The sequence below is a fragment of the Spodoptera frugiperda genome, chromosome 20 (assembly GCF_023101765.2).
Source record: "Spodoptera frugiperda isolate SF20-4 chromosome 20, AGI-APGP_CSIRO_Sfru_2.0, whole genome shotgun sequence".
In the NCBI taxonomy this organism is placed as follows: Eukaryota; Metazoa; Arthropoda; class Insecta; order Lepidoptera; family Noctuidae; genus Spodoptera; species Spodoptera frugiperda.
The window spans coordinates 1,042,963-1,057,104 of record NC_064231.1 but is presented as its reverse complement, the minus strand read 5'-3'; the positions used below and the strand labels follow the sequence as shown (position 1 = coordinate 1,057,104).

At 33.2% G+C, this 14,142-nt stretch overlaps 1 protein-coding gene across 1 annotated transcript; it reads right to left on the bottom strand.

The window, feature by feature from the left end:
* Positions 1 to 85: 85 nt before the first annotated feature.
* LOC118262080 (MATH and LRR domain-containing protein PFE0570w) lies at positions 86 to 12,523 on the bottom strand. The gene is made up of 16 exons (XM_050701668.1): positions 12,356 to 12,523; positions 11,491 to 11,619; positions 9,758 to 10,018; positions 9,167 to 9,250; positions 7,159 to 8,648; positions 4,604 to 6,860; positions 4,193 to 4,294; positions 3,841 to 4,002; positions 3,255 to 3,458; positions 3,002 to 3,106; positions 2,664 to 2,777; positions 2,309 to 2,401; positions 2,091 to 2,186; positions 1,708 to 1,794; positions 1,393 to 1,457; positions 86 to 1,296 (listed from the first exon to the last, which is right to left on the bottom strand). Exons 1-16 carry the CDS (start codon positions 12,378 to 12,380, stop codon positions 835 to 837), a joined length of 5,736 nt encoding a protein of 1,911 aa, XP_050557625.1. The 5' UTR covers positions 12,381 to 12,523; the 3' UTR covers positions 86 to 834.
* Positions 12,524 to 14,142: the final 1,619 nt, after the last annotated feature.

Sequence of the window (14,142 nt, the reverse complement as noted above, 5' to 3'; positions counted from 1 at the left end):
TTGTTTACACCGGCATGATAAGGCGGGAAGTACTTCTACCGTGTATGTAACTTTTTACTGGTAAAAGTTTATGTTAAAATAATGATTTCATTTGAAAGAATATTTTTATTGAAGTAAATAATTAAATGTCCAAAACTAAGTAAATATAAATGGAAACCGAAGGCACATGGGCGATACCACTTTAGTCCGACGCCAGCGCCCTCTAGTGGCTCCTAGAAAACCTTGGCGGTAACTTTAAAAATAACAAAATTCAAAGTCATCATTCAATCGTAGATAATGTTAAGACCAAGAAAATATGTAATTTTGTTTTTATTTTGTTGATACTCTCGAACACTGATCTAAAATATAAAACAAGCCATCGTACAAAAAAGTATCAACTAAATAAATGCTCACATTTTAGTAGCCGTTTTCAAGTCATGATCCAGGCATCTAAATTACTTAACTAATACAAGTAAAATTATAAATAACATAAACAGTAAAGTATTGTAAAAACCAGCAAAAGGTCAACCATGGTCATTAAACAATTACATACAATTTTCAATCAACAATACATATTAAAAAATACGAACAATTATAGAAAAGTACTTACACAATATTTTCTATGAATCTAGTAATATCATCAAGAAGAAAGCAGTCCACAACAAATTAACTAACTTTTGGCAGTTTTCAATTTATAACAATGCAACATTAACAAGTTCATAAAAATCCAACAATAAGAGACATTACAGCCAAACAATAATGAGTAGACCATTACATCAGGACCTAAATACTAAATTACACTGGAAAAAGGCGGTATAATGGCAACATACTTTGACACAACTCCATTGTAGAATGTTAGAATTTCGATATTTTGATATTTCTTTGTCTTTTATACAGCTCAAATGTACCGAGTTTCTTTATCCTTTTCTTATTAAGGTAATCATTTTTAAAGTTCGGTAAATCGGTAGATTGAGCAACAAATTGTGTTTCACGAGAAATTAAACTAACTTTGAAATTAGTGGTAAAACCACTGTCTGATGTTGAGGCAGTTGGTATAAATGGCAAAACTTTTGGTTTCTTTATGGAAGGTTTAAGGTTTTTGCCATTGCCATCGTCATTCAAATATATACTTTCTTCAAGATAATTTGAGGGTTTATTTCTTCTTGTCTTCGTTTCTTCCACAACAAATGAAGATGTGGATGTCACATTTGCTTTCTTCGTTTTAGAGTCCTTTTTAAGTTTTTCGTCAAGGTGTTTTAATACGTCAGCAGACAGCCGTGGAATATGAATTTTATCAAACGAATTTTGTTTAAGAACCTGGCAAAGAAAAGGTACATTAACACAACAATTAAAATAATACAGAATATTTACGGAATTGAATTGAATACAGCAATAAAATATAAACAAATATACCTTTGATTGTTTAGTAGAATCGTCGTCATCCCTTTCTTTTCGTTTTTTGTTTTTCTTGGTGCCTTCTGAAAACAAATTATAAACGTAAATACTCTATGTACTTATTATGTATTATTGGCATACTTGTGCCCATCTCTTACTTACAGTGGGTATACAATATTCTAGAAGGCAAGAGCTTGAACAGGACAGGTTTGTTGCAGAAGGTATATATTTTGTTTAAAAATGATGATTTTTGTGTATGAATGGTATGTTGTAGTTTTTTGCTTAATGCTTATGTGAATGAAATAAAGAAAATATAAACAAAATGTCTCATACCATCTCTTATGTCCACTTCTTGTTGTTGCACCACTTTTCTTTTAGTTTTATTATTGTCAACAGGCATTAGTGTCTCAATAGCAGGACCTAAAATTAATAAAAGGTTTTAAAATTGGAATTCTTTTAGATTCAGATTGATTCTCAATATCTTTATTGAGCTTTATAATATTATTACGTCACATTAATATGTTAATATTATACAGTAAGTAGTTGCAATATGTCCATATTGCTGTATCTGTGCAGTCCTAGTATGGCATACAAAGTATGGTAATTAAGCATATTGCTTTTTTATGACTAAAGCTCAATTTTATTATGTTTACAAAATTGCGTTAATTTCCGCAGTATCCAAAAAGGCTTTAAAAATATTTGCAATAAAATCTTACCAGCAGGTTTGTTGTCTTCATCATTGTTAGAAATCTTTCGTTTTTTCTTTTGATTCTTTTTAGTCATTGACTCGTCATGAGTAAGTTTTACATCATCTGAAAATAATAAAAATATTAACATCGAAAGCTCTTAATAAATCTTGCGTGAATTATGTAAATTCTGTCCCTAGGAAACCCTAGGAAATAAAAGAAAACCGTGAAATTATGAATGAACTTACCTTTAATAACTATTTCTTCAATAGTTTGATTGAGTGAAGATTTACGTTTGCGTTTCTTTGTGATCTGCTCCTGACTACTTTCGTCCCCATTATCTGCAAAAATCATAATTGATTTAGAATCCTATGCATACCAATTACATTATGAAATAAATTACTTTAGTTTTTTTAAATAATGTCTAATGTAAATGTAATTAAATATAACTGATGCATAATTTAACATATTTTTCTAACTAGTAGAGCTTTTTTCCATTTATGTGAGTTAACCATGATTTTTAGTTAATTTATGAAATTAGTAATATATTTCAGAAATTGTGTGACATAAGATAGTATGTCCTATTATAGTCATATTCCATACCTTCATTGTCATTATTTTGTTCAACTTCAGTCACTTGTGGAACAGGATTTTGTTTCTTTTTCTTGCCACTATCCAACGAAATATTTTGCTTTGCTTCCTCTGGGACTGTAATTTCTGCAAAATAAAACATGACGTCTTTTTAGAATTTAGTTGTTTTCATATACATAAAAAAAAAGCTAACTATGGCCTAATGGCACATAAAGAATAATCAAGACTACAGAAGATTTTTTAAGAGTAGAGTTCTTTAAGTTACTATTTGGTAGTGTTAGGCGATTTTGAAGTAGTAAAAAAAGTACCTTTTATAAAACATTGCCATTTAAAAATTAAAATGTAGGTACCTGTTTCCTGATCCATTTGAGATTCTGACAATTTCTTCTTTTTCTTTTTAGCACTTCCCTCGACATTGGAGATAGAGATGTTAGCAGGCTTTTCTGTTTCTTTCTCTGAAATAATAAAAATGCAAATAAACATAAAAGATAAGATAGTGCGCAAAATAAACTATGTAAATACACTAAAAATGATACGACTGTTAATGGACGGCGCTGATCGCTTACCACTAGGTTAAAAATAAAATGGTAGAAATGAACAAACCTTCATTTTCAATGATACTGATGTCTGTTACATTTTGCGAACTGTTCAATCCCTTTTTGTTCTTCTTATTCTTCTTTTTGGCACTGCTATTGGCTTCAACTATTTCATCACCTGCTTCATTATTTTGAGTCACATTCAAGTCTTGCCTGGATTTGTTTTTCTGACTGACATATGAAACCTCCAGTGGCGCGTCATTGGAATCGTCTGAAAATAACAGAATATTTTAGTTACAGAGAATATGACGAACGTTCCTTAGCTTCGACAATTATAATTGTAATAATTATTAGCAAATAAAAATATTGTTATATGTATAGCTTTGCCAGCGGCTTTGCCCGCGGTCCCGTGAGATTAAAAGTATCCTATGTATTATTCCAGACCATAATCTACCCCTGTTCCAAATTTCATCTCCATACCCTTCAGCTATTTTGACGTAATCGAGTAACAAACATCACACACACTCAAAAACATTCACATTTACAATTTTAGTTAGATAACTGAATACACACAAACTAAATTGGTCTATAACTAAATAAAACAGTCTGTAAACATTTAGCTTTAATGAATATTGTGTAGTCAAATAACTTACCATCAACTAGTGCATCCGCAATATCGGCGAAGGAAACATTGTTCTTCTGTTTATTCTTCTTTGCACTGTTCTTGATTGAAGTGTTGGCATCAGTCTTAGTTTCATCAGCATGAGTGCCCGTTGTGTCTATAAAGAAGCCTAAAGTCTCTTCCTCTGGCGGACCTAGACAGAAATATTAAAGAATTAATTTTTATATTGGCTGTTACCTGCAGCTATCACCGAATGGCCGAGGTAGTTATCATAAAATCGTTTTAAAAAAGCGATGCAAGCAAAATGCGTTTATCTCATTAATTAAAGAATTGTGGAAACAAGGAATGAATTATTACTGTGTAATACATGTTCAATAACTTACTCATTGCTGATATTTCTTCCACCAGAGATGATTTCCGCTTATTTTTCTTCTCTTTGCTGCTTACATTCAACAAAGATTCATTCTTTGACTTGTTGCCAACATCTGGAAAATTTATTTAAAAAATAACACTTGTATAAACAATCTTATTTAAACACTGAATCTTTTTAGTGCATGCAAAATTTTGAACACTACATTGGAGTTTCTAAGTACTGTTGTAAAATAATTGAATTAAAATATATTGATGAAATTCAAATTAGTTTCAATAGTGCTAGTGAATCTAATAAATATTTTATTGATAGTAAAGTGATTTTAAATTGTGTTTAATGCATTGTGTGAGTGTAAATTAGGTGAAAAGTATTAAAACAAGATTGGATTATTAAGCAAATAACAGAAATATAAAACTATACATACCGGTATCTTCGAGAATGTTTGTTTTAGCTTCAGTTCTCTTCAAAGGTATGAATTCGTCAACATCTTGGTCATCATCTTTTTGAGCAGTAAGACTTTTATTCTTTTTCTTACTTGTTACTAACTCACTGTCATTACTGTCTTCATTGAATAACAGTTTCATGTCAATAGAATCAGATGAACCTTCAGAGAATGTATCAACTTCTTTAGCAACTTTATCAATACTTTTGTTAGTCAAAGACTTATTCTGTTTCTTATTATCTGTAGCATTTTCACCAGAGTTAGCTTTCTTCTTGTTAGATTTCTTTACTTGTGTAAGATTTAGTTCATCTACAATAGGCTCTTTAGACTTTTTCTTCGACTTTTTATTAAGATCCAAAGAAATGTCTGCGTTTTTAATCTTTTTAGTATTTGATTTGTTTAAGTTATTAAGAATAGATTCATAATTTTGTGTTATTTCTTCATTTTCACTAATGGAGTCATTGTCAGTAGCTTCCTCGTCATCTTGTGCAGTAGTAGCCTGTAGTGGGTCGGAAGTTTGATTAGTTTTTATCATCGAAACATCTTCATCAACATTCACTTCTTCCATCTCATCCATATCAGTTACAGCTACTGTTGAAATCTCTAGTTCCTTCTGAGGAGTTTTAGGCTCCACTTTAACAACATCACGCAATGTCAACGGATCTGTTTCACCTGATTGACTTTCTTCAGTAATCGTTATTTCTTTTTCATTTGTCGCATTATCGTCACATACAGATTCTGATAAACGTTTTACTTTCTTCTTCATAGACTTATCAGCATCAGATTTTACACTGATATCTTGACTAGAATCGATTCTTTGACGCCTGTTTTTCTTAGGTTGTGCGGTAACTTCCTCATCTGATTCTGACGAAGACGAATCTAGACGCTGGCGGTTATTTTTCTTCGCCTTAGCCTTAGTGGATTTGGCACTCTTATCAGACTCATTCAATTTGTGTCTCGCTTCAAACATTTCTCTGGAAGCTTTCTTTTGTTCTTTTAGTTTGCGTTCGTTGAACTTCTTTTTAGATTTCGCGCTCATTGTTAGCTCATCAGCACTCATAGACAGATCATCGCCGGAACCGCTAAGCAGGTCATTGTCCTCCTCATCAGATGTCACAACAAACGAATCTTTTTCGTAGTCAGAGTCATCAGAATATCCGTCCTCATCGTCTGAATCAAGAGTTTCGCCTTTTTCTACTATTTCATTTTGTTTCTCATATTCTCTTTCATCCTCATCCCTGCTGTCGCCTGATTCGTAGTCGTCACTGGCCTCTTCAGCTTCGTCATCAATCATTTTACTCTTTTTCAATGATGATTCTTCTTCCGATTCATCTTCTGAACCTCCTTCTTCTTCTGACTCATCTTCAGAACCACCTTCTTCTTCCGACTCATTTTCTGTACCTTCTTCTTCAGACGACTCGTCTTTTTGTTGTGACATAATAGATATTTCTTTCTTTGACTTGTTAGGAGTATCTTTTTTCTCAGCCTTTGTTGCACTATTGGGAGCTATAATTGAACTGTTAATTTGCAGGCCTAATTTTTTAAGTGACTTTTGTTGGAGTGGAGTACTTGTTGAGTATGTTAGTGACAGATTCTTCTTATCAGTCTCTTTCTCAGCATTAACATTTGGCACGTTAACAGACTTCGACAATTGTTCACTCGATTCATTATTGTCTTTAGGCACACTAGTTTCTAAATTTTCATTTTCAGACATATCTTTAAGTTGGGATAGCACAAGAGTACTTTTAGCACTTTCAGATTTATCCAAAAGTGACTTGTTTTTGGTTTTATCAGAACTCTTATTCATACTGTCATTATTAGCAATGTTACCAATAGACGATTTCCTCTTAGACTTGTTATTGCTTTTGTTAATCATGTCATCGTCGTTACAGGAATCTGACAACGAAGTTTTGGGACCATTGACACTTACTTCAGCAATCATAGCCGACACTGAGGATTTCCTTTTGGATTTGTTTAGGCTTGTGTCAACTTCGCCATTGGTTAGGTCCAAGATTGTAGATTTTCTTGTAGATTTGTTACTTGTCTCATTGGAATCTTCCTCTGTATCGTTTTCAGTGTCCATGGCTGCTACTGAAGACTTTCTCTTGGATTTATTCAAACTTTTGTCCAAATTATCATTGACCAAGTCAGTGACTGATGATTTTCTTAATGATTTATTTGATCCTTTGTTTACACTCTCATCATTAGATGCTTCTGGGTTTAGAGACTTCCTAATAGACTTGTTAGCATCATCATCTGCATTGTTTTCAGTTACATTGTTGGATATGGAAGACTTTCTCTTGGATTTGTTCAAACTTTTGTCCAAATTATCATTGACCAAGTCAGTGACTGATGATTTTCTTAATGATTTATTTGATCCTTTGTTTACACTTTCATCATTAGATGCTTCTAATAGACTTGTTAGCATCATCATCTGCATTGTTTTCAGTTACATTGTTGGATATGGAAGACTTTCTCTTGGAAGAGACCAAGTCAGTGATCTTATGGCCTTTGTTTAGATGCTTCTGTTTAGAGACATTGTTGGAATCTTCATCAGCATTGTCTTCAGTTACATTGTGTGATATGGAAGACTTTCTCTTGGATTTGTTTGATTTATTGAGGATGCTATCATCTTGAGTGTCCATGTCTACCACTAAAGATTTACGACTCACGTCCTGTGAACCACTATCTGTAGTATCTTCAGAAAATATATTAGATATAGATGATTTCCTTTTTGATTTATTAGTCTCTTTAACATCATCATTAATTATTTCAGACATAGAATTTCTTTGTGATTTGGACCCGCCATCAACACTATCTTCTTCAGCTATGTTTGATACTACAGATTTTCTTTTTGACTTATTGAGACTGACATTTGGATTTTGAGAATTGTTTAAAATTGATTTCCTGCTTTCCTTGATATTTATAGAATCATTTTTGTCATTAAAGGTAGAAAGTGAGACATTTTCTGGCATAGTTTCATCAATGTCCATTGGTTCATAACTGAGATTACTTTCTGGCACATTGGCTGTTTCTTCCTTTTCTAAGTGATGGTCGACTACTGGAACCAACTGATCTTCACTAGTCGCACTTTCTTTTCCAATACTATCATGATTAGAGTCTGAATCGTCAATAAATACCAAAGACTGTACAGTGCCACTTGGAGCATGTTCAAAGAACTTCTGAGTGTTACTAGAGTCAAGTTTTTGTGACGAATTTAGACTATCGATTCCTTCATCAACATCTTTGGACACTTCTTTAGCATCTAATTTAGTTGATGATTTATTCAAAGATTTGTTTACTACAGAAATATCATTTATAGAATTATCAGTCTCTGCATTCATTGAAATTTCGTTTCGTTTTTTCTTTTTCTTGTTAGAAAGAGTTGATGTATTTAACATAACATTTTCTTTTCCCTTACTTGTGTTCATCATACCATCACCAGATCCTGTTATGATAGATACATTGAGACTGTCATTCTTATTTTTGTTCTTCTTTTTGGTAGCTTCACTGTCACTGCAGAAGCTATTTTCGTGAGTGGATTCAACAGAGATGGTAGTCCATGATTTAGTTCTGTTTCTTTTAGTACTTTTGAGCTGTGGTTCGTCAATGGCTGTTGTGGTTTTGTTTAGGTCGGTTTTGCCTTTTTTGGGAGCTTCTTCCAGTTTATCAATGAGATTCTTGCTGGTTAAAGATATGTTAATTTCTTCTGCTGTCTTCTTGGATTTGGATTCATTTTTCTGTTCAGTTTCTGGTTCCGATATAGACTTGTCAGCTACATCAGTTGTTTGGCTTGTCACTTTATCATTTTGTAGTTCATGTTCTTTGTTTTCCGTGTCTATGGAGGTGCTCTTTCTGGCTTTTCCAACGAGTCGTGGACTTTTCCTGATTGGTGATTCTGTTTTGGATTTATCAGCAATTGATTCAGTTTTAGATTTTTCAGTAAGACTAGAGTCTTTGACATTGTTTTCTGCTTCTTCTACAATGACGTCAGTGATTTGGGTATCTAATTTACTGGCTGGTTCAACTGAAATTGATAATTAAACAAGATGTCAAGCAAAAATCAATAAGTTAGCAAGTTATTTTAGGTTAAGACAATAAAACTTAAATCATACAAATATTAGTTCGCAAGGTTGTATGGATGTTTGTTAATCTTTTACCAACAATTGCTAGATACATATGAATTTCTACATTTTCAGCAAAAATTTTGACTAAAATTTGGCACATAGAAGATAAAACAGTCTGCAAAGTCTGGCCTGCTTTAGCTTTGGGTTAAAATATTAGAAGTTTATTTTTATTTAAGTATCAAAAAGCGCGAAGTTGCTATGAAATATGGTCTATTCAACAACATTAAGTAAATCAATAGAAATTTTAATTATTTAGTAGCAACTTATATTAACTGCTTGTGTTTAAGGCACAATAGAAAATACATTGTGTCTCACAGAGATCTGCATTCTGGTACACCCATACACCACAGGTTAATTAATATTATGGGGAATTGGTAAGCTCAAGTGACGCGAAGAGAGAGATTATTAAAATATTTACCAGGTTTGTCAACACTAGAGGTAGAATCTTTCCTGGTTCTCCTTGTCTGTCTAGCTGGTGTGACTGGGGCTTCATTGTCACTGCCTGAAAATAATAAGTCAAACATACATGTTATATGAAGATAATGTCTTTGGTAATCTGTGATAACTTGTGAGTAATGTATTTGTTAAATCTTTTATTGTACTATTCCATTCATGCATTATGTTTAATATGCATTTAATAAAAAATAAAATCAATAAAAAATAGTTGTACATATTTAATAAAAAATAAAATAAAGGTATTTGCTAACTATAGCATCTACATATAGCATATAACTATCCTGCACAACTTGCATAAGTGTGAGCAAGAGATCTGATAAAGTGACTCATGACAGTTTGGATGTTTGGAATGACTCAACTAAAGTGTCTGTTCTTGTACAATAGGTTTAAACAAAATAAACTACAGAATAGAATATAGCCTATAAATAATGAGATGAAAACAGTTTAGTCTTAATATTAATTAAAAAAAAAAAAAAACAAAACAAAAATACTAAAATAAAAAATGTATATCATCAATAGTGTAGCATTCAAATTATATTTCAAAATATCTTACCAGCCAAAGAAGTCCTCCTAGCAGCCCTTTTAGCTCTGGGCGAGTTAACATTCTGGACAGTCTCAGCAATGATACTAGTGTTAGACTTTATCCGGGTGCTGCGTCTAGATGGAGTACCCTTATCTTCAGCAACATCAGGAGTCTCAGACACTATGCTGGTGTTTGACCTGATTCTAGTACTGCGCCTTGAGGGTGTCACTGCTTTCTCTTCAACTGGTTCAGCTATTGACTTCCTTGTCCGCTTAGGGACTGCTTCTGGTGCTGTAATGGTTATGAGGAAAAAGTTTGAAATGTGTGGTTGTATATTGTCACTTTTGGTCAAACCAAATATAAATTCTATTTTTTTGGACTCTTTGATAGTTAATGATTAGAATGGTTACAAAGATCTACTGCTTAGAAGAATGTTTAAGGTTTTGTTTTGTTAAATAAGCGCACAGCAGCTGCAGCAGCATAAAATTGGATCATATGTTTATGTGATACCATTTAATCATTTATAATCTTTTAAAAAATAAACAAGAGTTAAACTGAAAGCAGCATTCTTACATTAAGCCCATTAAATTTTAACCAAGCAACTTAATCCTTGGTTAGCTGTTTATTAATTTAGTTCTTACTATCTATACCCTTTGCGCTATAACAAGGTGCGGCTGACAGATGCCAGTATGACGTTGACGTCTCTCTTTAGGGATGGACATTAGAAAAAACTTTTTTTATCGCTATCGATACTCGCAGCATACATTTAATTCTCTTTAATTTTTTTATTAAATGTGTGTGTTATTTAGTTGTGCAGTGTAACTACGTGTATATACTTGTCAAAATAAATATTTTATGACCGAGCCCTGAGGTGTTTCAGAGTTTCAGTTTTACAGAACCGTGAAGAATATAAGTGTATATTAGTTTGTATATGTTACTAAAGCAACCACGATCTTTCAGATTAAGTACCACCACGCATTATCAAAGGCGCCGGAACTGTCTACTATATATTTGTGCTCTGATAAAGTCACTGTGGTTCGGGCAGAGAGAGCCGCATCTACAGTAAATTTACCCACATAATTAAAGGTTTTTTAAGAGTGATAATTGAACGACGCATGATTTTGGTTTTATATTCTAAAAAAACATCGACTACCTATCCATCGTAGCAGTACATCCCATCACTAAACACGACTATGGATTTACGTTATACGCATAACACTTTACTTTATTTTTGATTTCATTAGATTTTATTTAAAAAGACTAGAACATTCCGGTTGGATTTAATTTAATTAACTACTCTTCCGAATGATATAACACAATACGAATGTGATACAGTTAAAATACTAAGGCATAATTTTTAAATCGCAGCAACTTTCAAGAGTGATACGAAACGTTACTGAATCTGTCAGCCGCACCTTGTTACAGCGCATTGGGTATAGTACATAATTATTATATCTGCAAAACATTAGCTATAATATGTTGTAGATATATATCAAGTTCAAGTCAAGACATGTCCAATGTGCTCTTGATTTACTGATAAGATATTGTACACTTACATGTGCATAACATCATAACATTGTGTCATTTAACCATTAGTTTGGTCAAAAACCTTAATAAACACTTTTAGTCAATTTTAGTTAGTAGTCTTATACAGATTTTATTACAATGTAGTTGTATTGCCACTAAACAAAGCTAGGCATTTTAAACCTTACAGAAATGTAGTAGAGTTTGGTTTAGATTTTATATAAAAATTCTTATGTTACCATTCTCAGCAATGAGTTCCAGCTGTGGCTTGGCAGCTAGTCTTCCACCTCTCTTCTTTGTTGGTGTAGATTGTGAAGGAGACTTGACATCTTCAGCCTCAACAGATAGTCTGCGTCTCAACCTTGTCACTGAAATACATTGAGATTCCTTTTCAGTCTTATTATTGGCCATTTAATTATTTAGTCTTAATACAAATTGGGAAGATTTTATAGTAATTGTACTGTATGACAATCTTAAGAGATTAGAATAGCAATAGAAACACTCCACACCAAATTAGAGGTGAGATAAGGGTTGAATCAAAATGGAGTCTTATTATGATTTGCTTCAACTTTTTTTATGTGGCATTATTTCCTACTATAGGAATATACTAGGCTTACTATTATAGCATTGGAAACAGTATAGTCTTGGCTACGATGTATGAAAGTCAACAATTACAGCACAGTTACTAGAAAAGTTTTGTATCAAATTAAACTTCAAGTTTCTTTGTCCATTTAAACATGCGCGTTGCGTGGCTCTTTTATGCGACAATCGATTTAATACAGTCTTGGAACATTACTGTTACAATAAGCAGTCAAATAGTCTCTGAAACATAACTGAAAGACCTGGTAATGTTATGAAATAGCGTCGCAATTCTCAATTGCGTCGCTTACGAATGATATTAAAAAAACGCCATTGCAACATGTGGCCACATATATATTTAGTCATAGAAAGCAGAACTCAAATTATATAGAATACAACCCCATTTCAATACCAATAATAGTTCCAGAATGCTTTCGAATCACCGGTAGCGTGATGCTCTTATCACAAAACTAGCGTACCACGCTTCCACGCCACATTTATTGGTTGTAAAGTTATAAAATTTACCTTTAATGCCGACTTCTTCTTCCATATTTAACACTTTTATATCATGAACGATTCTTTTTCAAATTAACTTAAAGACACGTGCAAACAAGCTCAACCGATTTTAAAATCGTGCTTTTTCGAGGCAAATGGTAAAACAGCTGTTAGGACGCGGCGAACTGTCAAATCAAATTCGACGCGTGCTTTAACTATGGCAACACAGCTGTTTCCGCCAGATAAGGACGTACCTAAAACTACTATTTTTTTAACGGTTTTTTGCAATATGACTTGTTATAAATTACTAAATAAAAATAAATTTTATATTCTTTGCAAGATCAACATTTTCTGCATATACTATTGTTATAAATTCGAAAGATTGTACGATTGTTTGTTTGTTGTTGTTTTTTACGTAAAAATTGCTAAAGGGATTGGGACTGGTAGATTATGCTCTGGAATAACACATAGGCTACTTTTTATCCCACGGAATGTCAAGCCGCTAGTAGATGATAGTAATGCTTTAAAATAGTTGAATTAATTACAATAATAATGAATTTTGACACTATGAACAAAAAATATTTTAACTAGATATTTTATTAGTTGGTAGACAACTAAGTTTAGTTTTACCTATTGCAGTAATAAATATGGTATATTTATGTAAACACCTTAGTTCACATTAGGCTCCTGCCGGTAGTTCTAATATTTATGACGACACAAACCGGTCACTGAGTTGTAAACGTTCTTACCAGATTTTATATCTAAACTTTTAAAACCTATGAACAAAATTTCTTTAAACTACCTCTGGCATTGCCGACTGTCGGTTGACTGAACACAACCCAACAACAATTTTTTTGACCCATGACACTAGCGGGATGCCGAGGTGTTCTTTTGCGAACATGTTATATCATAAAGATCTTCCCATCCGCAGAAGTTGCTCTTTTTCGACCGGTTTGAAAGTGTCTAGGGATGGTCGACTTAGGGAAGTTCTCAATACTCCGTTCACATGCGCTACGGCAGCCCACGAGGGATACATCTCTTTCCTTCGTGTACATAGAGTTGGCGCTTTCAAGGAGGGGACCGTGGCTCCGCGGTTGCATTTGATTCCTGTAATCTCATGACCACGTAAGAGCAATCAGTGAGGTTTTTAGTCAGAAGGGGTCTAACAGTCCCCATAGTTTTTCCCAGGTGAGAGCTCCGTGACGATTTTCCACCTTAAAGTTGAAAGAAAATAAAAAAATACATTAAAACAAGCTTCTACGTGTAAGGTATACCATTTAAATATCTTCTTTGTTTTTTAATTATCTTGTAAAGTCGTAAACTATCTATGTATTTGGGATTATTCGATTATGTCTGTGGCATTAGTTTACGTTTAACGAGATTCGGCGCTGTGGTTAGTTGGTTAATTGGAGCCGGCCAATCACAGCGCTGAACGCGCTCTCGTTTCGATTTCGTTAAATGTAAAACAAACTCGTACTAAGGCCCCTGATTACCTGAGGTATGGTAATAGGCTCACCTTCCACGTAATAATGCAAGTATGACGCGTAACATAACTGGTGAATTGTAAATGTAATGTTAATATGTGCACCTCTGCATAGATACCTCCTTAGGCAATTAAAAGGCGTGATATTACGTTTGATCTTATAAAAAGTATAATTATCTACAATTAACAGAACAGTAATTGCTTCCATTAGCACTTAAGAACCACGAACCATGGTGTCACTGGTAATAATACGTACAATTGAAAATATTAAAAGCTTCGAGAATTCCATTAGTTTTTCCGAGTTGACAGCGAATAGCAGCAAACTCCGCCCTGC